The sequence below is a fragment of the Delphinus delphis genome, chromosome 15 (genome assembly GCF_949987515.2).
Source record: "Delphinus delphis chromosome 15, mDelDel1.2, whole genome shotgun sequence".
Classification (NCBI taxonomy): Eukaryota; Metazoa; Chordata; class Mammalia; order Artiodactyla; family Delphinidae; genus Delphinus; species Delphinus delphis.
The window spans coordinates 59,289,400-59,317,322 of NC_082697.1; the positions used below are offsets into that span (position 1 = coordinate 59,289,400).

General features: G+C 47.8%; 1 protein-coding gene across 1 annotated transcript in view; it reads left to right on the top strand.

Moving 5' to 3' along the window:
- The window catches only part of SNX29 (sorting nexin 29), a 548,807-nt gene that overhangs the window by 453,071 nt on the left and 67,813 nt on the right, over positions 1-27,923 (top strand). The window contains exon 19 of the mRNA XM_060031763.1: positions 7,853-7,993. Coding sequence (XP_059887746.1) covers positions 7,853-7,993 — 141 coding nt within the window. The remainder of the gene's footprint in view (positions 1-7,852; positions 7,994-27,923) is intronic.

Consider the following 27,923-nt stretch of genomic DNA (forward strand, 5'->3'; position numbering starts at 1 on the left):
TAAGTATAATTCAAGGACAACTTAACTTGCAGAGAAAGTTTCCCCTTTTCAGATGCTTAAAAGCATGGCTGCTGAGGGTGGATAGTTCAGGTAATTCTGGGCGATTTTAATGGCATTAGATTCCTGGAGGGCGAGGCATGAGTGAGGAAGCACAATTGAAGCATCTGGTACCAAGGAGACTCTTGTGAGGACACATGATCTGCCCAGGCGAGGGGCATTTGGGCCTCAGACCTGTTGAGCAGGGACCTTCCTTGCCAGTTGCCAGCGTTGATGGCTTGGGGTCCCTGGGGTCCTCAGGAGCCTGGGTTCTGCAGCAATGTGCTGTAATAGAAAGGGCCGGGCCTTAGACATCGGGCAGACCTGGGTTCAGTCCTCCATTTCCCCACCTCCCCTGCACAAGTGATACACCCCCTCTGAGCCCACGTCTTCATCTGGAGAAGGGGCAAGTTCACACCGTGCCTTGCAGACTCATGTGAGGATAAGAGGTGAGGCGTGCGGAGTGCCCAGCACATAGTAGTTGCTTCATAAATGGCAAGTGTTAGCGTTGAAGGTATTTATCTTATTGGAATTCTGAAAAACACTGTTTTACTCTCTTGGGTCTGTCAGTGTACTTGACTCTTGCTGGGTTTCTCACTGAGCTTCATAACGTTGACTGCTAACCGGAGAGATCAGGATTTGATTGACATCCAGACAACAGCAGAAGCTGAGAACAGGGGGTGCTTGACTGGAAGGGTATTGCTGGTCTCCACGGGCTCCGTGACTAGCTCCCCTCCCCTCGCTATCAAATGGCCTCCAGCTGGAACAGAGGCAGGTGCCAGAAATGCCCACTGGCCACTTTTCACCTCTGAGAGGGACTCAGTCTAATGATGCTAGCAGAGGCAGGACAGTCTAAACTTGACGGAAGCACCTGGAACCCTCTCTGCCCCTGGTTCTCCCTTGGGCATCAGTTCTCCCCACCCAGTGTTCCCAGGAGGCTGCTCTTCTGCTTGTCAGGGAGACCCAAACAGCTGAGCTTTCAAGAAAGAGGCTCCGGGGATGGTACTGCTGTTGCCTTTCCCGTTGAGTATGAATCCTCCTAACTCAAGCCTGAGGTCAGACCTCCTGCCTGATACCATGAACACCTTGGTCTCCGCAATGAAACGGGAGTGAATGTGGGTGGAAGAGGCCCAGTGAAGTCCATGGGGTTTATGAATCACCTGAGGACTCAGAGGACCAGAACTGGGGGCATGTGAAGGGACCTAAGGCCGTCTAGTTCGACCCCTGCATTTTATGCAGGAGGAAGCGAGGCCCGGGAGAAGCAGGTGTCCTCCCAGGAGCACACACAGTGGCTAGAGGGGCCATGCCATCCAGTCTCAGGGCCAGAGCTGCTTTCACGTACTCCTGAGAAATGTGTTTGGGGATTTACGTTTGTGGAGCTTTTTAGGGGTGGGGCATGATAATTTGTATTTTTATTTAAAGTTTTTAATGACCCACAGCATGATTTGTTCAAAGCTCTTGGTCTAAGGCTCAGCAGTAACCTGCATACTTGTCCTTTATTAAGCCGAGCTCCTGTGGTGGAGATCGTAACGCTTAGACAGGTGTGACTTCAGTGGCAGTGCTTCCTCCGCTTTGCAGAACTTCATGCTTTTGATGATGGTGGTGGTAACAATAACAGTAATAATAATAGTAGCAACAGCAGTTAACCCTTACGGCATTTTTATGGATGCTTTCAGGCATGGTTTTTCCTTGGATTATATCCATTTCTCAGATGAGTAAACTGAGACTCAGAAGCAATTTGCCTGACATCACATAACTGGTAGGTGGTGGAGATGGTGAGTTTCTGGGATCCCCCTACAGTTCATGAGCCAGCCAGTTCCCGTCAGTCAAACCATTGGAGGGGATGAATGTTAACGCTGACCACCAAGATCAGAGACTTACGAAATCCAAATCTTCGTCAATTCCCAGCGTCAATCTAACCAATAGGTTACATTTTAAATTATTTATCAAACACTTACATGGCATCTTCTATGTACCAGGCCCTGTTCTAAGCCCATTATACGTGTGAATCCATTTAATCCTCCCAAGACCCAACGAGGGAGGTAATATCCTCATTTCTCAGAGGAGGAAGTGGAGGCACAGGGAAGTGAAGTGACTTCCTCAGGGCACACAGTTAGTGCACCAGCAGAGCCAGGGTTTGAATTCGGGAGTTTGGCTGCAGAGTCTGTGCTCTTAGCCACCTCCATGCATTGCGTCTCCTTACTGATCACACTCTGATGACGTCAGATCCCCTCCTGTCCACCACCAGGATCTTGCTCCCCTCCCTGCCCTGGTCATCATGCCTGTGACCTTCCCTGTCTCCGGAGTGTTTATTCAAATCCTCAGTCCAGGTGGCTTTCCCCAAGCCATTGGCCCTCTGGAGCCAGACATCAAGGAGGATATGGGATGAGGAGAGAGTATTTGTCACAGCAGTCCTATGACTTGTGAAAGGAAGGGTTGAACTAATGGTTTCTGAGGTCCTTTCTAATCCTGGCGTTCTGAAATTCTGAGTTCTTGAATGCCTGCTGTCCCCCGGAGCAGGGGGTACAATTCGGAGAGAGTTGGAAGGCAAGGGATGATGCTATTTCTAGGACAGGATATTTGCTCTGATCTGAACATTTTTAAGGATGTTTTAAAGAATGCAAGCAAATTGGCACCATCCTGGTTGTAAAGAAACTTTTAAGGATTTAAGAAATTAAAGGATTTTTTTTTAATTTTAAGAATTAAAGAATTTTAAGAAAATGCAGGCAAGTTGGCATGATCCTGGTTTGCCAGAGTGAAGGGTGGGGCCTGAAGTAAGATGACTGTAATGACGCAAGAGCCTTCCAAGCCCACTGTACCTACCCCCGAACCCAGTCTCTGGCACGAGTGTTCTTCACGGACAGTCACTGAAGGAGTTTGAACAGGGAGGTGAAAATGAATTGAATGGGAAAACAAGGGAGGCCAGAAGAGCAACTGGAAGCCTGCTGTAGTGGTCCAGGCAGGGGCGGGGCTCACTCTGGAGGTGGGCTTGGCAGGCCCTGCTGTTCAGTACTTGGCCGTGGAGGTGAAGAGCAGCGCTGGTCAATGCTGATGCCCAGATTTCTGAGTCAGGCAACTCGGTGGTCCGTTCGCCAAGAGAGCAAGGTGCAGGTCCCGAGTGCAGACGTAGACACGAAGAGCTTTATCAAGTCTGAGTCTGGAGTGTACATCAGAGGTCCAGACTAGAGACAAAAATTTGAGCGTCATTGAGCTAAGAGTGAAATGTACAGGCGTGGGAGTGGACCACTTGTGGAGGGCAGAGGAGGGCCTTGGGAAAATCTCCACGTTTAAGGCATGGGCAGAAGAGGTGTCCACATGGAAAGCCAGGGACGGGCCGTCAGAGAAGCAGGAAGGACTCAACGCTTTCACAGAGTGAAGCATTTGGCTCTTGAATGTGTTATAAAATGTAGAATCACAATTTATAACCCACAGTGGAGCTGCCAATTTTTATCGTTACGTGAGAGGTTTTTAAGATGTGTATCGACATTCACTGATGGCAGATTATAAGAGCTATTTATCACTATTTTACTGTCTGGGCTGTGCTTAACTCATGTAATTTTTTAAATGCATTGATCTCTCTCCTACTGTTTTCCCTTGCGATGTAGTTGCTGGGTGTCCCTAGAAGGTACGAGGGCCTGGAAAAAGCTGATGAAACAGCCCTCGTATGTTGTACCCCCAGAGTGTTCTCTTGATTAAAGACAAGACATTTTATGCCCCAGTTATGCTTATCCCATCTGGATGTGACTTTCCGTCCAGTTGGGCTGATCTCAAGTCTGGCCTCTCCCTCTTTCCCCAAATCAGTTTGCTGGTCTTTGTGGTGCTTGCGTAGCTGTGTGTCCTGTATACCTGAAGAGTCTCCATACTGCCTCGCAAGCAGGCACTGTTAATCAGCTCCATTTTATAGACATGGAAACACATAGAGAGGAGGAGTGGTCTGTGCGTTACCTCAGGGGTTCCCCAAATTGCCCATTGTCTAGTCCAGTTGCGCTGCTGTAACAACTATAGACCACAGTTTTGGAGGCTGGGAAGTCCAAGATCAAGGCACCAGCAGATGTAGTGTCTGCTGAGAACCTGCCTCCTAGTTCATAGACAGCTGTCTTCTCACTGTCCTCACGTGGCAGAAGAGGCAAGGGATCGCTCTGGGACCTGTTTCATAAGGGCGCTAATCCTATTCATGAGGACTCCACGCTCATGACCTAATCACCTCCCGATGCCCCACCACACTGGGGGTTAGGATTTCAACATGTACAGGTGGGGCACAAACATTCAGACTGTAACACCCACTCATCAGAATCACCGGGAAAGCTTTGGAACACTATTCTTGGTTCCCAGATGGTTAATGTGGCCCACCCAAGGGCTGGTAATATTTGGAAAGCACTGCCCCTCTCCACGCTAGATTTGGATATGTTGGTAGAAAAATAACAATAATGAGGACTTTCTGAGTATCTAAATCAGGGATCAGAAAAGTTACTTTGTAAAGGGCCAGAAAGTAAATATTTTCAGCTTTGCAGGCCACATGGTCTTTGTTGCAGCTGCTCAACTCTGCCATTGTATTGCGAAAGCAGCTGTGAACAATAGCTAAACAAGTAGATATGGCTGGATTTGAACCACAGGGCCATAGTTTACCTCCTCTGATCTAGATAATTAGTTTTGTGCATGATGATCAGATAAGCAATTGAATTTGCCACTCTCCAGGGCATATTTGAACTTGTGTAAGAATATACTACAGGCAGATACAGTCCATTCAAGATGTATCAGAGCACAATTGTATCCAGCCACTTGTACAAAGACCTCTAAGACATTAGCTTGAACAAATTAGAGGTGAATATGTCTCTTTTGTTTAAAAAAAAACAAGTTTTGAATCAATAGTCTAGGATTTGGTGTGGTGACTCCATAATGCCATCAGAGACCCATGGTCCTTCTAGCGTCTACCTCCATTCTCAAGATCGCCTCATGATCAAAAAATGACTGCTGGAGCTCCCGTCTTCACATCTGCGTTTGAGAAAGAAAGAAAAAGAGAGAAGAGTAAAAAGACACTTGTCAGCTGAGTCAGCTCTCTCCTAAGAGCTTTCTTACATCTCATTAGCCACTCTTATCTGCAAGGGACACAGGAAAACGCAGTTAAATTTTTTTTTGCTTTCTGAACACATTGCTATCCCCAGAAATACTGGGGGGAAATGGATACTGAGTGGGCAACTGGCACTTGCTGTGACGTGGGAGGACCCAAAGAATGCCCCAAATGAGCTGCATTAAAGTCCCGTGAGCTCTGCTGCGTTTATTTGCTAACTGATCCATCATGTCTCAGTCTCTGGAGGTTGAATGCCTGAAGTCCCTCTTCTCCACAACTAGCCAGGCCTTTCCAGATACTTCTGGGGTCTAATGTATCCTTCACTGTTGTCAAGCAAATCCTTGCAGAATTGTGTTAGCAGTCCTATTAGTCGTCATACTACTGCTTGAACACCTAGTGCCAAGAAACCTTTGGAGACATACCTTTTCCTCTCTGGGCAGCTTTGGCTGCCACAAAGTTCTTTCCTAATGAAATTTGTCTTTCTCTAGTTTCTATCTGCTGGAAGTTTGTCTCCTGGAATCATCCAGGACACATCATCTTGGTCTTTCCTCTTCCTCATTATAGCCTTCCCAGGAATTCAGAGATCTCTACTTTCTCCACCTTGACACTCAGGGTATCATTCTCCAGTGTCTTCCATCTTCCTTCTGATAATTTGTTTGCAAATCAGCTCCTAGGACCTGTGCTTCTAAACTTTAAAGTGTGTATGAACCACTGGGGGTTCTGCTTAAAATGCAGATTCTGAATCAGTGCACCTGGGTGGAGCCTGAGGTGTAGCATTTCTACCATCTGACCACGTGATGCCGATGCTTCTGGTCTGTGGACCACACTGAGTAGCAAGTGATCTGGGCCTTTCTGAACCTACTTCAGTTCATCTTTTAACAGGTGGCAACCAAAACCTAACTAAGTTGGTGTGGTCGATTTAGAATAGAGCAAGACTTGTCAACCTCTTTATTCTAGAAGTTAAACTGTACCTTTTAATGAGGTCTAAATAGTACATAGGCTTTTTTGGTGGCCCTTTCACATTATTCACTTAGCTTGAATTTACTAAAATCCATAAGTCTTTGTCCCACAGGCCATTGCTGTGCCGTATCTCCCCCACCTTATACTTACAGTGTTGGCTTTTTGGATTATATTGTAAAATCTGACACTGATCTTTTAAAATTTCATCATGTTGCATTAAACTCGTTCCTTAGGCCAGTTGAGATCACTTGATGTCTGTCATTCAGTGTATTTACTGTCTGTTTGTTAGAAGCTTGGGGGCTTCTAACAAACTTGACAGGCCTCTGTTTCTCCATCTAATTCCACCGGCAACTTCCATCCATTGATTGGAATTCTTTGGTTTAAATTATCCTTCCTTCATCATGTTCACAAGAATATTGTGAGAGACGTTGATGGTTGCCTTACCAAAGTTCAAATACATGATGTCTGCATTTGGGGATACAGGGTGGTTTTTATGTAGAGGCAGAATTTATCATTCATATTAGAGATGCCTACTTCTATGGTTAAAGAGATTTTAAGATGTGTATTGACATTCGCTGATTGCAGATTACAATAGCTGTTTATCATCAGAGACTTCACTCTCTGGGTTATTCCTTTTTTTTTTTTTTTTTTTTGCTGTACGTGGGCCTCTCACTGTTGTGGCCTCTCCCGTTGCGGAGCACAGGCTCCGGACGCGCAGGCTCAGCGGCCATGGCTCACAGGCCCAGCTGCTCCGCGGCATGTGGGATCTTCCCGGACCGGGGCACGAACCCGTGTCCCCTGCATCGGCAGGCGGAGTCTCAACCACTGCGCCACCAGGGAAGCCCTCTCTGGGTTATTCTTAACTCACATAATTTTTTAAAAATGCATTGATCTCTCTCTCAGTTCTCTGTTTTGCCTTGAGACGTAGCTGCTGTGTGTCCCTGGAAGGTGTGAGGGCCTGTAGAAAAAAAAAAGCAGGTGAAATAGCCCTTACATTTTATATCCCTAGAATGTTCTCTTGAGAGTCACATCTTGATTATAATAAAGAAGTTTCATGCCCCAAGTGTGTTCATCCATCTTGATGTGACCTTCCATCCAGTTGGGCTGATCTCAGTTCTGGCTCCCTCCCTCCCTCCCTCCCTCCCTCCCTCCTTCCTTCCTTCCTTCCTTCCTTCCCTCCCTCCCTCCCTCCCTCCTTCCTTCCTTCCTTCCTTTCCTCCTTCCCTCCTTCCCTCCCTCCCTCCCTCCTTCCTTCCTTCCTTCCTTCCTTCCTTCCTTCCCTCCCGAGATTGATACCGCCCCCTCTGCGTGCTAGTCTGTGTGATCCCAGGCACAGCTGCATGGCTTCTATGTCTGACTGTTCTCTGCACCACCTTGGGAGGAGGTGCTGTTAGCTCCATTTTACAGAAGAGGAAACACATGGCCAGCGAGGATGAATGGTCTCTCCCCCGCAATCCGTCACCATTACAATATGCATGTGACAAAAGTATGAAAAATGTGTCTCTAAGATTCATTGGGCTGCGGATTTCTGCTGATACTGGGAAACTGATGTTCATGAATATGCAGCCTGCCTGATGGAGTCATTCTCTCGTGTACCCATTGGTACACTCAGTACACTGAGTCCCTCCTCCGTGCCGGCGCTGGGACTCCAGTGACACGGGAGGTGGGCTGTGGCCCTGCTCTTGCAGAGCTGGTTTTCCTGAGGGGAGCGTTGCCAGAATCCCACCCCTTTGTAATGAGAGCTTTAAGAGACATTTACATTTTCTTGCTCTTTCCTTTTCTCGAAAGGTCTACATCCGGATAAAAGACAATGAGTGGAACGTCTATCGGCGGTACACGGAGTTCAGGAGTTTGCACCACAAGTTACAGGACAAGTACCCTCAAGTGAGGGCCTACAACTTCCCACCCAAAAAGGCCATTGGAAACAAGGTAGGTACCGTCACTGCCCAGGGCCAGGCAACTCTCCAACTGGTGCCTCTGTCTTCTCCTTCCATTGGTGATTTAAACGTATGTGCTCCTTTATTTAACTCAAAAAGTTGGCTAATATGAGAAAAAATAGGAATGAAGAAAACAGTTACCCATCATTCCGCCCGCCTAAAGACAATCGCATTATGTTTCGTCTGTGTCCGTCCTCTCATTTCTCTAAGGCAGGGGCTGTTCTGTTAAAGGGCCAGAGAGTAAATATTCTGGCTTTGCGCACCGTACCATCAGCCAAAACTACCCAGCTCCGCCCTCGCGGCAGCAGCTGCAGACAGCATGGGTGCACGTGGGTGCGTCTGTGTGCCAGTGAAACTTTACTTTTAAGAAGAGGTGGCAGCTGGACCTGGCCCGTGGGGCATAGTTTGCCAGCTCCTATTCTGGACCAAAAAAAAAAAGTTTTCTAGTTTTTATCCATGGTTGTCATGATATTTACTTGGACTTAAGAATATGGAGTTATTTCCCAGGCAGGGCTTTCTCAGAGGAGCTCCTTTTATTATTACTGCCTCATGAAGTTTAGTCATTGATAATGACGTAATTTGTTTCTATGTATTCTCCAAGTACCCTGGAGAAAGGAGGCGCTTGCCCCGCGCATGCTTGCTGGTCGATTAGCGTTCATTCATTCATCCAGCCGGCATTTATTGAGCACCAGTTAAGTGTCACAGCGCAAGGGGCACCGAAGATGACAGCCGAGCCAGGCGTCGGGCCCCATTGTGTTGTCTGCCTCAGCCGGTCAGCATCGTTCTGTCCTCCATCACGTTTGCAGCCGTTCTCCATCCTGGCTGTGCTTTGGATCACTTGGGAAGCTTTAAAACCTCTGAGACCTGCCCACCCCCCAGCCCCATCCCGAGTTCATTGGTCTGGAGTGAGGACTGGGCGCTGAGGGATTTAAAAGCTCTCCAGGTGGCTCCTGGATGCGGCCAAGCCGGAGAACCCCTGGCTTCCTGTCAAGTAGGAGACAGAGACATTTCATCAATTGCAGTGTATTAACTAGCTCGGCGGGGCAGTCGAATCAGAGGAGGTAACGTGGACCCTTCTCAGGGCCTGGGAGGAAACGGGCCTTGGATAGGAGGCATTCCTCTCCTCCTGTGGTTCTCAGAGTGTGGCTCCTGGTCAGCAGCGTGGGCCTCACCTGGAGCTTGTTAGCAATACAGATTCTCAGGCTCCATCCTGCACCTGCTGGAATACAGGCTCTGGGGCTGGGGCCCAGCAGGGTGGGTTAACAAGCTCTCCGGGTGGTGCTGAAGCATAGGAAGTGTGGGGACCAAGCACCATCACATTGACAAAGCTTGTGCAGATTCCATTAGCCGTGAATTTCCTAGTTTGTCTCTGGAGGAGGCGCCCTGCCTAGGATTTCCTACAGTCTTTATCATAGAAAACCCAGAGCAAGAGTTTCCATAACCCACTCCCCACACTTGGGAATTCCAGAGAGAAAACTGTTATTGACCGTTACGTTTACATCTTCAGCGATTTCTGTGTTTAAACCAGATTAGAAACCTGATCACATCAGGGTGTGCTGGAGCATAATTTAAACAGTTATGAAGCAGGTTTATCTCAGGCCCAGAATAAACCTGTTGTTCTTTTTTTTTTTCTGTTGAAGGAAAGTAGAGTTGAGCCCATAAAAACGGAAGACTTAGAAATTCTATACTTGTTCATAGCAAGGAGTACAATAATTCTTAATGAAAAGAGGTGGGGGGACTATATACTGATTTAATCTCATGACTTGCAGGCTCATACAAATCTTGGGACCCATCCAGAATGTCTTAAAATGTCACAGAACAAAATTCTACATAACCAGCATATTATCCCTGTAAGATGTTCTCATTTGCAGAGAGCATTACACGGAAGCAGCCCTTCCACGATACCTGCAGGGAATGCGGTATTGCTGAGAGAATTATACAAGGCTGAACTGGGGACATGTCTGTCTTTCACTGTGTTTTCACTTCCTATGGCTGCTGTAACAAATTCCCACACATCTAGTGGTCTAAAGCAGTTCAGGTTTATTATCTAAAACTAGTCTCTCTGGGCTCCAGTTAAGGCACGGGCAGGGCTGCGCTCCTTCTGGAGGCTCCAGAGGAGTCTTGCCTTTTGCAACTTCTAGAGGCCCTTGGCTTGTGGCCCCCTTTGTCTTCAAAGCCGCAATCACATCACTCTGGTCTCTGCTTCTGTCTAGATAGTAGTCACATCTCCTTCTCTGACTCCTCTTCCTCTAATAAGGACCTTTGTGACCACAGTGCCCTCCCAGCCCCCCGCCCCCGATAATCTACGATCATCTCCTACCTCACGTTCTGCAAAGTCCCTTTTGCCATGTAAGGTAAGATGCTCTCAGGCTCTGGGATTAGGATGTGGACGCCTTTGGGACCCACACTTGCTGAATGATTTCTCTGCAGCCCAAAGGGACGCCCTCCCCACTCCATGTCTCCTCAAGCCTTATAGTTAGGCAACACTTACAAGGCAGAGTTGCCAAGAACAACACCAGTCCTAAGTACATTGGTGTTCGAGGCTCGGGTCTAGTGAGAGGAAGCGTAGGCCTGAGGGGTAGGAGGGGCTTTCCGGAGTTCCGTGACTTAGAAAGAGTGTGAAGCAGTCCTGTCTCTGCTGTGCCGGGAGCAGGGACCACGAGGGAGTTTCCCCTCTGAGGTGGGTCACCTGCAGCCCTGCCCCCCGCCCTCCCGTCCCTGTCAATCCGGAACTGACCTACAGCAGCAGTGGCCTTTTCGCCTGTGAAATCTGTATCAATAGGGCACCCAGGACAGCCCTATTTGCAAATAAATGAGCTTGGCATTAAGGTACCATCTTGGTGGGTTTGGCGCAGTGATGACCGGCTCATACACAGGCACTGGCTGGTTCTTAACTAGGTCTTTGGTCCTGCCCCGCATGGTCAGGGGTGGATCTGACAGTTTCCTCTCTTACTCAGGAATCTGACAGCTCAGAGCTGTCCTGGGGTCTCAGCCTCTTTTCTCGTCTGTGCGACCCTTTAGCTTTTAATTGGCTGGTCAGGGTCCGACTGTAGTTTGATTCCCTCCACTCGCCCACACCCCATCCCCCACCAGAGTACACTTGGGCTGATGCCAGGACAGATCTCAGGATCTGATTTCCAAGGGCAGAATGAGTCAGGATCCAGGACTTGAGTGCCCGAGAGAGGCCGACGACGAACTCTTCTTTAGAGACCAAGCTTGCGCGGCCACAACTGGGTCTGACTGCTCAGTGTACCTGCTTTGGTACCCTGAGGGCAAATTTTCTAGAGAGCTTTGATTCTAAATTGACCCAGAAAAATGTACTACATCAAAATCTTTTCTTTGATTGGATCACTTCACCAGTGAAACGCTTGCCCACTTGGACCATTAAGGCACGTTGACACAACATCCTTGGGTGGATTGAGTTCCATGCACCTTGTTGCTCTAAGCCTTGGACCCATTAAATGACTGACTCTGGAATCCACAGTCCTGGACTGTATTCAAGGACATATTAAACATAGTGTAGCCTTTTAAAATTCATCAGATGAGTATCTTTCTAGCCTGAATTTCTAGATATTTCCCCAGCTTTAGAAGTAAAATGTGATCTTAACCCCAGTTTGAACTTTTAAAAAATGGATTAAATTTACACATTTTATAGTTTCTGGCTGCGAAATTTGTCTTCGCCAAATCATTTCTTTTACCTCCATATGCCACGTATGTGTTTAGTTATAAATGGGCAGGGTGCCCAGAGCACTTGCTAAAGATATTTCCATTCTTGCCCTGCCTACAGTCCCTTTCCCTCACTGTAGCCAGAGTGAGGTTTGTATAACGTCAGTCAGATTGTATCACTGTTGATTAAAACCCACCAGCGGCACCAGTTAAATTCAGGACTCTTTGCTGTGGCCTGTGAGGTGTCCCCCAGTAGGTCCCCCACTTCCTCCCCTACCTTATCTCGTGCCCCCCTCCTCTCCCACTACAGACCCAGCCACTCTGACCTCCTAAGACTTCCATGGCATTCTCTGGCCTTTGCACCTGCTGTTCCCTCTGCCTGGAACGGCTTTTCCCCATCTCTGCACGGACAGCTCCTCCAACTTGTGAGGTCTCAGGTCAATTCCACTCCTCAGAGAGAAGCCTTTCCCAGCACCTTTGTCAATGCCACTCTCTAGCCCGTTACTCTGTTTTCATTTTCTTCCAGCCTCTCCTGGCACATACCATGAGTGGAAATGATTTCTTTGTGTACTTGAGTAGCGTCCATCTCTCTGCCCTGGAATGGAACCTCAGGAAACAGGGCCTGGGTCTGTTTCTGTTCACTGCTCTCTCCAGCTCCTAGTATAGAATCTGACACACCAGAGACACTCGTGGCCTGAATGAATGAATAAATGAACAGAAATTAAATGGAAGTTTCCCTTTTATTTTCTTCTTTACTTCACTGGGTCTTGGCACAAATTCAAAAAAAATCTGAATTCCAAAAGTGAGTAGAATAACTTTCAGGGTATCTTTGGAGGTTGTTCCCACTCCACTTTTGGCTGAATATTTCTTGCAGAATGAGCAAGAGCCTGGCAAGCCTTTGCAGACAGGAGAGTGGGCTGCCTAGCAACCTGAGGATGTGGACTGGAGCTCGCTGTCCAAAAGGATTTCGCTGGCGTGAGGGCTTAGGTGGAGGATGTGTTTTTGATGTTGCTACTAAAAGTCTACATTATTGCTCAGTGAGCAAATGAGAATTGAGGGACTATCGTTCCTTCCTAGGATAATGGAGTCGGTCTCTGAAAGTTCATTTGGCACTAAGGCAAGGCAAATCGCTTTCCCCCGGGCTGCAGATAATTCAACTTGTTGGAGAAATTATGCGTTAAAATTCTCATTAAAAACACATACGCCAGTGTGCGGTGGAGGAATCGAGGGGCACTCGCTGAGCTATGGAAAGCGCCTTTGCAGCTCCCGAGAGGCATAGATTGCAATGCAGCCCCAGGGATGATGGCAGGACCCCAGCCAGCAGTGGGAATGAGCAGGCATCTGGAGGAATGCGGAGGCTGATGAATTCTTCCACTTGGCAAACATGTTACAAGTGCAGGGGTGTTCTGCTAGGTGTGGGGAGTCGAAGATGATTTAAAGTATGGTCTCTGCCTTCACAAACTTCAGGTTCTTGTAGGGAGAAAAAGTAGTGAATCCTGTGGGCTGGCGGAGGGTTCCAGTGCACTTGGAGAAGAGCAAGGAGGGGAAGCAGAGCTTGCTTGCAGCAGGAGGGAAAATGCTCGAAGGGCCAGCAGGGGTCCCGATGCTGAATCTCACATGAGGGAGCAGGTGGGGACGCAGGCAGTTCAGGGGACGTCCTTCCCATCCTTGTGCCCATTTCCTCCGTGCATCTGCATTAGGCTCCTATGGCTGCCTTAACAAATACCACAGACCTGGTGGCTTAGAGCAACACACATGTATTGTCTTGTAGTTCAGGAGGTCCGAAGTCTGACACAGGTCTCACTGGGCTAAAGTCAAGGTGTTGGCCAGGTCGGTTCCTTCTGGGGGCTCCAGGGAAGAATCTGTTTCCTGGCCTTTTTGCAGCTTCTAGAGGCTTCCTGCATTCCTTGGCTTGTGGCCCCTTCTGCCGTCTTCCACGCTGCATCTCTCTGACCATTCTTCCATAGTCACATCTTCCATATCTTCAACCTTTCCTGACCACAGCAGGGAAAGGTTCTCCACTTTTGAGATTAGATGTGGTCCAGCCAGATAACCCAGGATCATCTCCCCATCTCAAGGTCCCTAGTCACACCTTGCAAAGTCTCTTTTGCCATGTAAGATAATGTAGTCACAGGTCCTGGAGATTAGGGTGAGAACATCTCTGGGGGAGGCATTATTTTGCCTACGTCGTGCCTCTTTCCTTGCCTGGAGTAAAAGAACATTACTAGTACCTCACTTTACAACTGGGGAAATGGAGACACAGAGAGGTAAAGTGACTTGTCCAAGGTCATCTCGCTCGGCAATGTCAAGGCTGATGTGTGTGCCCAGGCAGACAGTCTGCAGAGCCCTAAGCCTTCACCCTCTCACCACAGATCTGCTGCAGAGGACCCTGGAGGGTGGGTGAGTAGATTATTTAGCCATTGCCTGGTTGGTAGATATTTACATTGATTCCATAATTCAGTTTCTTAACCTCATTGGTGTAGAAATCAGGGAGCAGGTGACACCGGGGCCCCCGGTTGCCTCTCCCTTCTGCTGAACCACCCAGGCCTCACTTAGGGACCATTTTTAGAGCCAGGAGCTGCTGCCTTCATAGTTGACCCTAAGTGTATGGAGAGTCAGTCATTCATTCCTTTGTGTATGTATTCATTCTGCAGGACTTTGCCAACCCTGAGAGTTAAAAAAAAAAAAAAAAAGATTCTTGCTGGTTCACTAGCTGTGTGGCCTTGGGCAAGTTATCTGACCTCTCTGTGCCGCACTTTCCCTTCTGTGTAACGGATGGTCATGGCACTTCCCTCCTAGTGATGTTATGAGGATTTAAGGTGGTAACGTTTCTAAAGTGCTCACAACTGTGCTTGCGTGTGATAAGTACTACGTATGGGCTTGTTAAAGGGGCACACGGTCTGGTTGTGAGATGGAGCAAGCAGACACATAAGCGCGTACATACTGTAGAGGATGCTGGGACTCTGAGCCTGAGCAGTGGACGAGCCTGACATAGGTGGTCCGTCCAGAACCTCCACACCGTGTGTTTCTGTGTACAGTAATGCCAGCCATCCTGTGCCCGGCTTGTCATATATACTGGAAGCTCTGTATTCATTTTCTCATCGTGCAGTTGTTGCTAAGCCCTGTAGAAAAATGTCTTCTAGGTGAGGAAACCGGGCTCGGATGCTGTAAACACACCGCCCAAGGTCCTGTGGCTCCTGTTAGGGATTGAGTCAGACTCATTCTAATGGCACTGTGCCTCCTGGTCCAGAAGCCTCTAAACCCACACCCAAATCCAGGAGCTGGTACTGCAGGAAGTCACTGTTACCAGAGGTTTCTCTGTGGAGATACCACATCTCACGGGATTCTGCCAGAAACAGCCTCATGTGGAAGAAGATCCAGAAGACAGTGCAGATACCGGCACCCAACTGGAACGGAGACACAAGGAGCTCAGACACCATCCCCTGAAGCTGAAGTTTTTCCAAGAGAAGTTTAGGAGAGAAAAGAAACTCCAGCCGAATGAAGCCATAAACGCAAGGTTGTTTCTTATTTGACACTCTGCCAACCACCGTGTAAATAGTCCCAGTACTTAATGTATTAAACAAGAAGAAAAAAGAAATTGGGCTCATTATACATCACACATTTGTGTTTCTCTTTAATACAGTAAAGGCCTCTTAAGATGTTCCAGGAGAGCAGTTGCCGAAGTCATCTTGCCAGAAAAATTGTCTCAGGAGAGAGACAGGGCTGAGCCCTAGACCTGGACTATGTATAAGTGTACATATGCAGATATGGATATATATTTAATGAGCGGGGAATTCTTGGGAGGACTTTTCTATAACATCAAATTAAAATCCAATTTTAAAAATCAAGGTCAGGGCTTCCCTAGCGGCGCAGTGGTTAAGAATCTGCCTGCCAATGCAGGGGACACGGGTTCGAACCCTGGTCCGGGAAGATCCCACATGCCGCGGAGCAACTAATCATTACCCTGCACCACAACTACTGAGCCTGCACTCTAGAGCCCGCGAGCCACAACTACTGAGCCCGCATGACACAACTACTGAAGCCCACGCGCCTAGAGCCCGTGCTCTGCAACAAAGACAAGACACCGCAATGAGACGCCCGCACGACTGCAACAAAGAGTAGCCCCCACTCGCCACAACTAGAGAAAGCCCGCGCGCAGCAACAAAGACCCAATGCAGCCAAAAATAGATAAATAAAATAAATTTATTTTAAACAAAATCAAGGTCATCTTATAAACGAATAATCCAGAGCCAGAAGCTAGAGGTGTATTTGCTGCTCTGGTCCCATGCCCCGTGTTTTCTGCATGTGGCATATGCAGAGTTGGATTCCAAGAGAATCATCTTGGCAGTCTCAGGTCACAGACCTTGCAGGTCCCACCTCCTCCAGGAAGCCTTACCTGAACTCAGAGTGTTAGCTGTCCTTCCTCTGGGTTCCTTTCCCATGCTGCCTCTGGGCTGCCTGATGCACAGCCCTTTCCCCCACCCCCCACCCCCATTAGCCATGGAATTAGCAGAAACCAGGCCTGATGAGTCTTTGTCTCCTCAACATCGCTACCTGAGAAGTCTAAGGGTTCTTGTCAGAAAGGCCCTTAAAATAAAACAAATAAATGGAAGCTTCGTTAATTTCCAGATAAACATTCTTTCACTCTTTCATTTCACAAATCTTTATTGCGTATCTATGGTACACCAAGTCTTATGGCTCCTGAGATGAATGAGATGTGTTTCTTGCCCTCAGGGAGCTCACAGTTTCGTAGGGCAATTGGTAGAACACCCCGTCCCCAGTAAGTGCTATGGGGAAGGTTAAATCCAGGGTTTTGTGGGCGCCAAGGGGAGAGTATATCATCTAGGATGCTTTTCCCTGCAAGTGATAAAAACCAAAATCAAACTATTTTTAGTTTAAAAAGAGGTCTCATTGGCTTCCGTGACTGAGAAGTTGAGGTCTGACTTCAGGAATGGCTGGATTCGGGAGCTCAGGGACATCATCAGAGGTCAGTATTTTGGCCAGTCATTTTCTCTTTTGCTGTCTTGCTTCTTATCTGTCTGCCTATCTCTTTCTCTTGCTTCTTATCTGTCTGCCTATCTGTTTCTCTCTCCATCTGCTTTTTTTCTGAGTTGGCTGCATTTTCAGGCAGGCTCCCCTCTCATGGCAAAGGTAGTCACACACCTCTAGGCTTTCTCTCCATCACCTTAGCAGCTCAGGCAGAAAGAGTAAATCTCTTTTCAGTGTTCTGGTCTCAACACTGATGCTCATTGGCCCAGTGAGTGCCACTGGGGACTCACTGAGTCCTGTGCCTATTCCAGGGTCAATTATAATGACTGTGATTGGCCAGGTCATGTGCTCAGCCTTGAGTCAAGGAGTGGAATCAATCCCATCCCAACCCCATGATCTGAGAGTGGGAAAAGGTTGATCTCCCAGGGGAAGATTATAGCACTGCCAGCAGGAGAAAAGGGCATGGGTGGTGTGTGTAGGCAAAACAGCAAGGGGGGGCCAGCCTGGGGGAGAAGGGAAAGAGGGAGATCAGAGAAGTTGCAGAACAGAGCCTTGAAGGAAGAGCCTTGAAGGATGAGCAGGATCCAGCTGTTGAGTGAGATGGGGAATTCCAGGCAAAGGAAGCGGCACTTTGGGAGGTGGAGTTCGCGGAGCAGCTTGGCTTCTCAGGCTTCTTGGGAAGCAGTGTGGAGGATGAATAGCAGGAGACACTGGCCCAGAGAACTGCACAGAGGTCTACAGACTTATTGAGAGGAGCATCATGCATTCACTCATTCATTCAACAGCTCTTTCTTGAGCACCTACTATGTGCCAACCACTGAGGCCAAACAGTTAAGAGCCCTGCTTGCATAGGGCTTAACAATTCGGGGGGTGGGGAGAAGGGGATGAAGAGGGAAGACAGATGACGTACACTTAAACAAACATACAGATAATTTCTGATGATCTCTGAATAACATACTCAGTAGAAGAGATTTAACACTAGAACTGTCCTGGAATGGTTACCCAGGTCATAGGAGATATTAAGTTATGAACTGAACAGTATGGAATTTCTTTGGCCTGCAACTAAAAAACAAACAAACAAAGAAATAAAATTTTTTGCCCACTGCTGCCAACCACAGTAAAATTACTCAGCTCCCTTTGAAAGACAAGGGTAAAAATAGAGAGGTAGTAGGTTTTCAGCTAGCAATGGACTGTCATTTGGGCTTGACCTTCTGCTGCTTGATGTTCAAAGCAGCTCAGTGCACTGGGTAATGGATCCGTAGTTCGTTTTAGACAGGTGCATAAATCTTTGGGGGAAGCTAGAAAAATGAGCCAGCCAGGCAGCCCTGGCATTCTGCTTAATCCTCATTTCCGCCTTTTATCCTCTCCCCTCGTCCTCTGTTGATTCCGCCCTCTTACAGTGGGGAATCCCCACGGAAAGTGCAGACTGGAGTTTCACACAGGCATTCTTCAAACTAGAGCATCAAATAAGGAATGGTTCTGCTGTCTGGGGCCTTTCCCTCAGTAATACCATTAGTGTTCAGGCAGGTCTGGAGAGCTGTAAATCATGTCTTTCACCATTGCTTCGGGGACTGTTGCAGATGCCTCAAATGCATTGATTTTGGAAATAATTGGGCATAACTGTTTTTCCCTTTTCCCTTGGATTGGGCGTCACTGCTGTGCACCAGATGACCGATGGTGTGCCAGTAAAGCTGGTAACCAAGCAGGGCAAAAGATGGCTGCATCTTTTCAGATTCTCAAACAAAGTGGGAAATTATTGCCTCCCAGCGATCCCCCGAGTCTGTGTTTAGTCCACTTTGCGTGGCACTGGTCAGCACCATGGAGAGTTCCACCGTGGTTGTCATTTGTCTGATGATTTCCCTCTCTGGATGGGTATGTGAATCATTGGGTTTAAACAGATTCAGATGCTCAGACCTACTGAATTAGAATCTCTAAGGGTGAAGCCCTAGAATCTGTATTTTTGAAAAATCCTTGGAAAGTGCTGACACAGCTGGTCTGCAGATCAGTGATGGGGGTACCACTGGCCAGAGGCCCAGGAATAGGAAATAAGTTGCTCGAGGTAACATGACGACGTATTCAGAGAGCCAGGACTGGAACTTCCGATGAGTCCATTTCCCCTCTGTGGCTTCAGCAGGCTCGCTTATTCTCAACCTTGTGTCTCTGTGCCAGCGTTTCCAGCCAATATCTGGCTTGAGATTAACGATATCAAATAGGACCTCAAAGGATGGTTTCAAATTCTGTCTCATATCTATTTTTTCTAAAGATCTTGCCACTTAAAGTGTGATTTTTGCACCATCGACATCACCTCACCTGGGAGCCTGTTAAAAATGTGGAAACCCAGCCCCCCCTCCCAGGTCCAATTGACTCAGAATCTGCATGTTTAACAGGCTTGCCAGGTGAGCTGATACACACCAAAGTTCGAGAAGCAATGTTCCAGGGTTTTTGCTGTTCACTGTCTGACCTGGATGCTTCCAGCAGGGCTCTTCACCACTCCTTCCTTTTCCCCTCCAGGGGGAAGATCTCTGCTCAAGCTGTCAGGTGGGCAGGCTCTGAGCCACACCTGTCAGCGGGCAGAGTCACCGTGTGTTAAGCTGGTGCATCAGGTTGTACCTGTGTCCAGCCCCAACCTCCCTGGTTGAAACAGGAAGCTCCCTAGAAGCAGGCCGGCTTAGTCCCTTGCTGCTTTTCCTTCTTTGTATGTGATATTCATTCGTATGCATTAAGTAATTGTGTTTAAGTCAGTAGGGAAAGACGTGGTCCCTGCCCTTGTGGAACTTTTAGTTTAGCAGAGGCAGACGTTAACAAACAAACCTATAAAGAGAGATACTTTCAAGTGCTTTTAATGAGCTTTTATGTAGGAACAGTGCAGAGAGCTATAACAGAGAAGATCTGATTTAGTCAAGGGGTCCGGGTAGGAACATTTAAAGTGAAATAAAGGGGGCCGTGTAGCAGTTAGCTAGGAAACAACCCAGAAAGCCCACTCCAGGCAGAGGCAGCGGCAGACGCAGGCCTGCAGGCAGCTCTATCCTGGGGACTGGGTCAGAGTCTCTTCTCTTCTAAGCTCATTTGGCTTTTTCCTCTCTTTGGGCTGGACAGATTTTAGTTCTTGGTGAAAACTTAGGGTCTCTGTTGTCTCCAGGCTCAGGACTGCCTCACCCGGGCTGAAAATATGTTCCATATAGACATGCAAGGTTTGCAACCAAGGCCTCAAGCTCGAAATCAAGTCCGGCTCAGCCTTTGAGCCTTTATCTCCCTTGGGTCTCTGGGGTGGTGGGAGTGAGAGGAGCTTGGGTCTCTGGGGTGGTGAAGGAGAGCATGGGTCTGGGGTCCCCTGAGTTTGGACTTGAGTCTGAACCCTGATATACTGGTGTAAACCAGCACATCACCTCGCTGTGCCTTGGTGTCCTCAAGTACTGGCATCTCCCTCCTGAGGTTGCTGCCAGGGTTAAGGGAGGTAACAGGACAGGCTTAGAACACGCCTGGCCCACAGTGAGCTCAGAAACTGCTGGTGGTGGTTGGTACTAGGCCGTCTCCTGGGTCCCCTGGCCACACTGCCTTCTTAATGCCATTCCCCTATACCCCCCCCCACCCCGCACAGTGGGCAGGGCACCGTTCCCAGCCCCATTTTACAGAGGGGAAACCGGCTCAGAGTGGCCTGCTCGAGGGCTCAGCCTGATTTAGCCCAGGAGTTCCTATCCTAGTGTCTGAGGATACAATCCAGGTGATCAGTGAACAAGGATCACACTCCATTTTCACCACTGTCTCACTGACATGTGAACTTAGGCCACAAGCTGTACCAGTGGTTGTGGCATCTGCGACTCTGTCCCCAATAGAAATCAGTTACGTGGATTTCCCTCTCGTGACAGTTGCTGCAGAGGGCTCACCATCCTAAAGCTCGTTAGCACTTTGAAGGCGGTGATTAGACCTGCCATTAGATCTTGTTATCAGTGCCCCAGCAGAGAAACACTTGCACTGGTTTATCACGGTTGTGATAGCTGTGCTTAAAATATAAAAGCCGAGCTTTTCTGTCTAATTCTATGTATCTTGTTTCGGGAATTTAAAAACACGTTTCTGACAAAGGGACGGCGGGCTTCACCAAGGCCATACAGAGAGCCCTGCCAGCGCCCCTCCCTCGCGTCCCCAGGGCCCTGGCGGAGGGCTACCACCCACCTCGGCTGTTTCCAGCTGCCTTGCTCTTTCCAGGCTCTTCTCCCTATTCCTTCCCCTCCAAGTTCCTTTTTTGTACAAGCAGGTGCTGGATAAATAATTAATAGGGTGGGAAAACTTGTTGGAAATAGTACAGCCCATGTTTATTTTTAAGCAGCTGAGATATAGAGCTCTGGTCTAGGTGCAGTCTAGGTGGGGAAAACGTCTTTGGCTAAAAAGAGGTGCTGTGAGGTTGATGAGGGCTGCTGTGAGCAGGAGACAGAGGATTTTTGGATGAGCCTGGGCGCTGGGAGGCTTGAGGGCTTGGGTGGGAAGCCCAGGGAAGGAGAGTTCTGTGACCTGAATGGTGAGTGAAGGATGTCAGGGGAGAGCCACAGTTTCAATGAGGACCTGAGCAAAAACCCTCCCAGACTGGCAAAGGCGTGAGAGGAATTTGATTTACGTGATTGAAAAGAGCAGGAATGGATTGCAGCTTCAGACACAGCTGGTCCAGGGCTCACAGGATCCCATCAGAACCTTGTCTCTCCCTCCCGCTTTCCCTCCTTCCCTCCCTCCTGTGCTTTCTCTGTGCTGGCTTCGTTCTCAGACAAGCTTTCTCCAAGATGGACTCTCTGGCAGTTCTAGGCTTATATCACCCCGACAGCAACCCCAGAAGGAAGAGTTTCTTTTCTGGTAGTTCCAGCAAAAATCCTGGAATTAGACTTCATTTATCTGCCTGGACGTTGTGCTCTTTCTTTTTTTTTTTTTAACAGCTTTAATCTACTTTTTTATCTACAGATTTGCCTATTCTGGAAATGTTATATGAATGGAGTCACATACGACGTGGTCTTTTGTGACTTCACAGAAGCATGTTTTCAGGGTTCATCGGTGCTGTGATATGTAAGCACTTCATTCCTTATTGCCAAGTACTGTTCCACTGAATGGACACAGCACATTGTATTTATCCATGCATCAGTTGATAAGCATTTGGGTTTCCACTTTGGGGCTATGATGAATAACTCTGCTATGGACCGTTGCGTCTAAGTGTTTGTGTGGGCATATGTTTTCCTTTCTCTTTCGTTTCATTCTTTGGTTTCATTTCATTCCACCTAGGAGTGGAATTGCTGGGTCATGGGGTGAGTCTTCGTTACACATTTTGAAGAACTGTCTGTTTTCCAGAATGGCTGCACCATTTTATATTCCCATCAGCAACGTATGAGGGTTCTAATTCCTCCACATTCTTACCAGCACTTATTATTATCTGCTTTTTTTTTTTTTTTTAGCGCCACCCTGGTGGGTGTGAAGTAGTGTCACCTTGTGGTTTCAATTTGTGTTTCCCTAATGACTAATGATATTGATCATCTTTTCATGTCCTTATATATATTTTTGTATATCTTCTTTGGAGAAGTATCTATTCACATCCTTTGCATTTTAAAATTGGGTTACTTGTCTTTTTATTGTTGAGTTGCAATAGTTCTTTATGTGTTTTAGATACAAGTCCCTTATCAGATAGATGATTTACAAATATTTTCTTTCATTCTGAGTTGTCTTTTCACTTTCTTGATGATATCCTTTGCAACACAGAAGTTCTTAATATTGATGAAATCCAATGTACTTACTCTTTCTTTTGTTCCTTGTGCTTTTTGTTGTCATATATAAGGAAGCTTTGCCTAACCCCACAAAAATTTATTCCTGATTTCTTCTAACAGTTTTACAGTTTTAGTGCTTTCATTTAGTTTTGTGATTTGTTTGGAGGTAATTCCTGTGTATGGTGTAAAGAAGAGGTCTAACTTCTTTCTTTTGCATGTGGATATCCAGTTGTCCCAGCACCATTTGTTGAAAAGATAGTTCTTTCCCCCATTAAGTTGTCTTGTCATCCTTGTGGAAGATCAACTGACTCTAAATGTGAGAGCTTATTTCTGGACTTTCAGTTCTTTTCCATTGATCTAAATATCTGTCCTCATGGGAGTACCACACTGTCTTGATTACTGAAGTTTTTGTAGTAAGTTCTGGAATTGGGAAACGAGTCCTCCAGCTTTGTTCTTTTTTTCAAGACAGTTTGACTCTTCTGGGTCCCTTAAATTTCCATATGAATTTTAGGATAAGCTTGTCAGTTCTGTGAAAAAGGCACCTGGGATTTTGATAAGGGATTATGTTGAACCTGTAGATCAATGTGAGGGCTATTGTCATCTTTATAATATTACGTCTTCCTTTTTATGAACATGAGATGTTTTTCATTTATTTAGGTCTTCTTTGATTTCATTCAACAATGTTTTGTAGTTGTTGGAATACAAGTTTTGTACTTCTGTCGTTTCTGTGCTCATCCGTGAGCCAATCTCTGTGGCCAGAGGGAATATTGCAGTAGCTGGACCTGTCTCATGTGCCTGCTTCTGCAGCTGGAGTGGGGAGGGCAGCCCTTCCCCAACTACGTGAACTGAAAGTGAGGAACAGGAGATCTTTGAAAGGGTTATTATAGTCCTCTAAACAGAGGCGTGGAGGGGATGATTGCTGGGCAGGCAAAAATAAGAAAGAAGAAAAATTGGCTGTTATAAATTCTTACAATCACAGCCTCAGTGAAGGCATCTAAAGGGATACAGAGGCAATGGAGCCAGGATTTCAAAGGCCATTGTCCACTAGATTACCCCAGAAAAGAAGAGATGAAAGGAAATCACTGACATCTCCAGCATCTTAGGGTACAGAAGGGATTGTTTTCGGAATCTGACGTTCAGCAAAGACCTAAGACATCAAGGCTTCATCAAGGGCTTAAGACAAGGCCAGTTTAAGAGGATAGTAACAAAGAGTTAGCTGGGGAGGTGAGATCTCCTGCCTGGAAAACTTATACTAACCACACCTCCCTCCAACCAACCCACCAAATCTAGTTGAAACCTGCTCATTCTTTGATCCCTTTCCTGGGACTTGTCAACACAACACACTATCTTCCTTCTAATTATCACTCAATTTTGCATTCATTTCTCTGACTAGAGCGTGAAGACCACGTCTATTGTGCTTATCAGTCACTGGGGATAATTATCATACTGAACGCATAGGTTATTGTGAAAATTAAATGGCCCAACAAAGAAGATAGTAATGATGGTAACAGGTAGCCCCACTGAGTGCTTGCTTCGTGCCAGGCACTGCAACTACTACTCTTATCCCTCTTTCAGAGATTATAAAACTGTAGTAACTTTTCCAAGGCCACAGATCTAGGGAGCAGTAGAGCTGGGCTTCAAACCCGGGTGGTCAGACCCCCCATCTCAGGTTCTTCACCACCAATTCGAAGCACTAACACAGGGCCTGGCACAGAGCTAGCCCTCAATACGGGTCGGCTGCTGTGTGTAGTCAGAGAAGGAGAATCTTTACTACTGTGCAGAGTCGCTGATGTTTGTGCACTGGCCCCATTGTCCCAGGGCTGGACCCTCAGTGACCAGGGTAGCAAGGAGCCCTCTACCTCATCCCTTCCTCCACACGTATTAGTGGGGGCAGAGCCAGCTGCTGTGGCGAATTTAAACCCCAGACTCTCAGTTTGTTCCTTGTTGACGTTATTGTCCCACGTTTGTGGTCAGAAGTGGCTTGTGCCTGGGCCCAAGGTCTTTCCATCCTGAGCCTTCATTATGCCCTGGGGCAGGGCTCAGCAAACTTCTTCAGTAAAGAGCTTTGACAGTAAATATTTTCGCCTTTGTAGACCCGATGGTCTGAGCAGCAACTACTCAGTCCTGTTGTTGTAGCATGAAAGCAGCTACAGACAGTGCAGAAACAAACCGGTGGACTGTGTTCCAATAACCTTTATCCGCAGAAACAGGCAGCGGGCCGGATTTGGCCCATGAGCTCTCCTTTGCTGACCCTTAGGGCCTTGGAACACTTCACCAGGGGTAGAGAAGGGAGGAGAGAGTGTGAAAAAGACACATCCACTTGTGCCTCGGCCCAAGAGTGGAGCATTGCTTCTCCTTACATTTGATTGGCAGGAGCTAGTCCCTCGGCCTCACGTAGATGCAGAAGGGGCTGGGGAGCGGAGCCTCTGGCTGGGTCACTGCTTTCCAGAAACAAGTCTCCCTCTTGGAGGAGGAGCATGCATTTGGGGGTCAGCCAGCTGGAGTCGCTACCCCATGCCCCTGAGGCACCTCCCCATGCTGCAGTGAGTAAACTGGGGGCGTCATGGGCCCCCAGTTTGAGATACATTTGCCTGTTTATTAAGTAGACAGGCCAGGGTTGGACTTCTGGTTCCTATTGTCCAATGGATGTTTGACCTTGGACAAGTTCTTCACCTCAGTGCCTCCATTTCCCCATCTGTCAAATGGGTCTAATAATAGTGCCTGCCACCCAGGATGTGAGGATTAAACAAGGTAATATATGAAAACTGTTTACCCTTGAGCCTGGCACAGAGCTGTCAGTCCATGGCAGCAGCCGTTGTTGTCACCGCCATCACCATCTGCAATTCTCTAAGCAGACACCAGGGGAGCTGACACCCAAGACACTCCCAGGAACCCTTCAGGAACCTCCTTTGAAGACCCCTGAACTCCATGAGATCAGAAGGCCCTTTGATTCTCGGGGACTCTGAGTCTAGGAGTCTGGGTTAAATCTTCGCTGCCAGGCAGGTCTGTGCTTCAGTGGCCCCATCTGTGCAGTGGGGTTGGCAACAGCTCTTCTGCCATCAGCACGTCAGCTGAGGCTGGAGGGGAGAAGGGCGGAGCACGTTTTGAAGGAGCGTTGAAGAGAAAGAGGAGGAGGGCAAAGTAATGGCCCCCAGGTCACTGCAGCACCCCCTGCAGACAGAGGTGGGAGAGACACCAGCCCTGAGCCGCCACCTCCCAGTACCGGTAGGGACCACTTCTGTTCACCGCCCGTTGGCCAGAACTGGTCCTGGGACCCCGCCTCACTGCAGAGGTTACTGAGAAATGGAACAGAGCATATAGAGTTTTTGTGAGCACCAACTTCCTATGCTGTAGTCTTAGCCACCACTGGACCTCAGCCCCTGGCACAGTGCCTGGCACGTCGTGTTGGTTGAATAAATGCATGGTGACAGCACCCACTCTCATTTTACAGCTAAAGATGCTAAGACCTCGAGTTGGGACATGTCTTGACATGTGGCTCCTTATTGGACCCTGACTTTATTTTTACTTTGCTTCGGAGAGGAAAGCTCCAGAGGCCCTGTCCAGGGTAAATCAAGTTCCCAAGTAAAACTTTAAAATAATCCCTTTATCCTCCCAACTTCATCTTATCCGCTTGGTTTTATGATATTGTGATATAATAAGAAACGCACATTTGCTCTTTGTCCCTGGTTCCCGGCAGAGAGCTCATAAAACCCTTGCAATCTCCTGAGTGATAGGGGTGAAAGGAGCATCTTTTGGTACAATATTTGGGCTGACACAAGAGCTTCTAAGACCCTTAGAAACCCTGGAGTGATAAGAGTGGGTTTTTAGTATGCTAATGAAATGACTAGTGGCTGGAGCTCCAGATAGCTTCAGGATGGGTTCTGGTCCCCGGAAGGACAATGGCATGATTAGAAGGTTGGAACCGTTAGCCTCTGGGGTGGGAGAAGAGCTGGAGATTGAGTTATCACCAGTGGCCAATCATTTAATCAGTCACTGCTGTGTAATGGAATCTCCATAAAAATCCTAAACTCTGACGTTTGGAGAGCTTCTGAGTTGGTGAACACATGGAGGTGCTGGGTGGGAGGTGCACCCAGAGGGGGCATGGAAGCCCCATTTCCCCCCCGCCCAATACCTTGCCCTATGCATCTGTTCCATTTGGCTGTTCTTGAGTTGCATCCTTCATAGTAAACCAGTAATAGTATGTAAGCTGTTTTCCTGAGTTCTCTGATCCATTCTAGCAAATTATCGAACCTGACAAGGGGGTCGTGGGAACCACTGATTTATAACCAGTTGGTTAGATGTCCCAGTGGCTCAGGCTTGCACTTGGCCTCCGAAGCGAGGGCAGTCTCATGGGGCTGAGCCCTTAGCTTGTGAGATCTGACGCTAATTTCAGGTAGTTAGTGTCAGAATTAAGTCGAATCGGTGGATACCCAGTTGGTATCCAGAAAGTTTGAGAATTGGTTGTTGGTGTGAAAAAAAACCTCCACACGTGTGGTGTCAGAAGCACTGACACCAGTAGATAAGTAGATAAAACAGTTGAGGTTTGTGTTCAACTCAGATGGCCTGAGCAGTAGGACCCTGCCCTCTACCTTCTCATACCTCCAGCGTCCACGGTGGCACCAGGCACACGGTAGAGGCTCAGTGAAAGTTTTGGAAATGGATGGATTTTTTTTTTTTTAGATTTTTTTTGATGTGGACCATTTTTAAAGTCTTTATTGAATTTGTGACAATACTGCTTCTGTTTTATGTTTTGGTTTTTTTGGCCCTGAGGCATGTAGGATCTTAGCTCCCCGACCAGGGATCGAACCCGCGCCCCCTGCGTTGGAAGGTGAAGTCTCAACCACTGCACCGCCAGGGAAGTCCCTGGATGGATTTTTTGTAAACTTCCCCTGTGTAAACAAAGGAACAGCGTGGAACAGCAGAGTCGCTGGGCCTGGAAGTTGTCTGGACCTGGGTTAAAATTCTAGCTCTGACCATTCTAGCGTGACCATGGACAAGTTAACTCATCTCTGTGAGTCTCAATGCCCTTACCTGTAAAGTGGAGAGACCACCACCTTCCTGAGAAATGTGTTTGGAGAGTTAAGAAAGATTCTGTGTTCTGAATGTCTAGCCCCAGGCGGGTGTTCAGTCTCTAGGAGTACAAGCAAGGGTAGAAGTCCCGAGGAGCAGGCCGTCGTGTATAGTCCCAGCCCTGCTCTGCAGGGTGGGCTGGGCCTCGCCCCTTCCCAGGTGTCTGGGTTGTTTCTGTAGAAAGATGCTGGGCCCTTGGAAGCATGGAACCATCCCCACCCCGCCTCAGTAGCACAGCTTGGGGGGACTGAGTTTGCAGAGATCTGTTTTTGAAGACCTAATGATTTTATTCTCTTGCTTCTGATGGCCTGTGGACGTATGTTGTTTCGTCTGCACCATCATATTCAAGCATGTGAGGTAGCTGCCAACTGATCTGAGAATCGAGAGATTTCACCTCACAGTCCAGATTTGCCGCTTCCCTTAAAAAGCGGGGAGCGGCTCTGCAGGCCCCCGTCCCCCCGT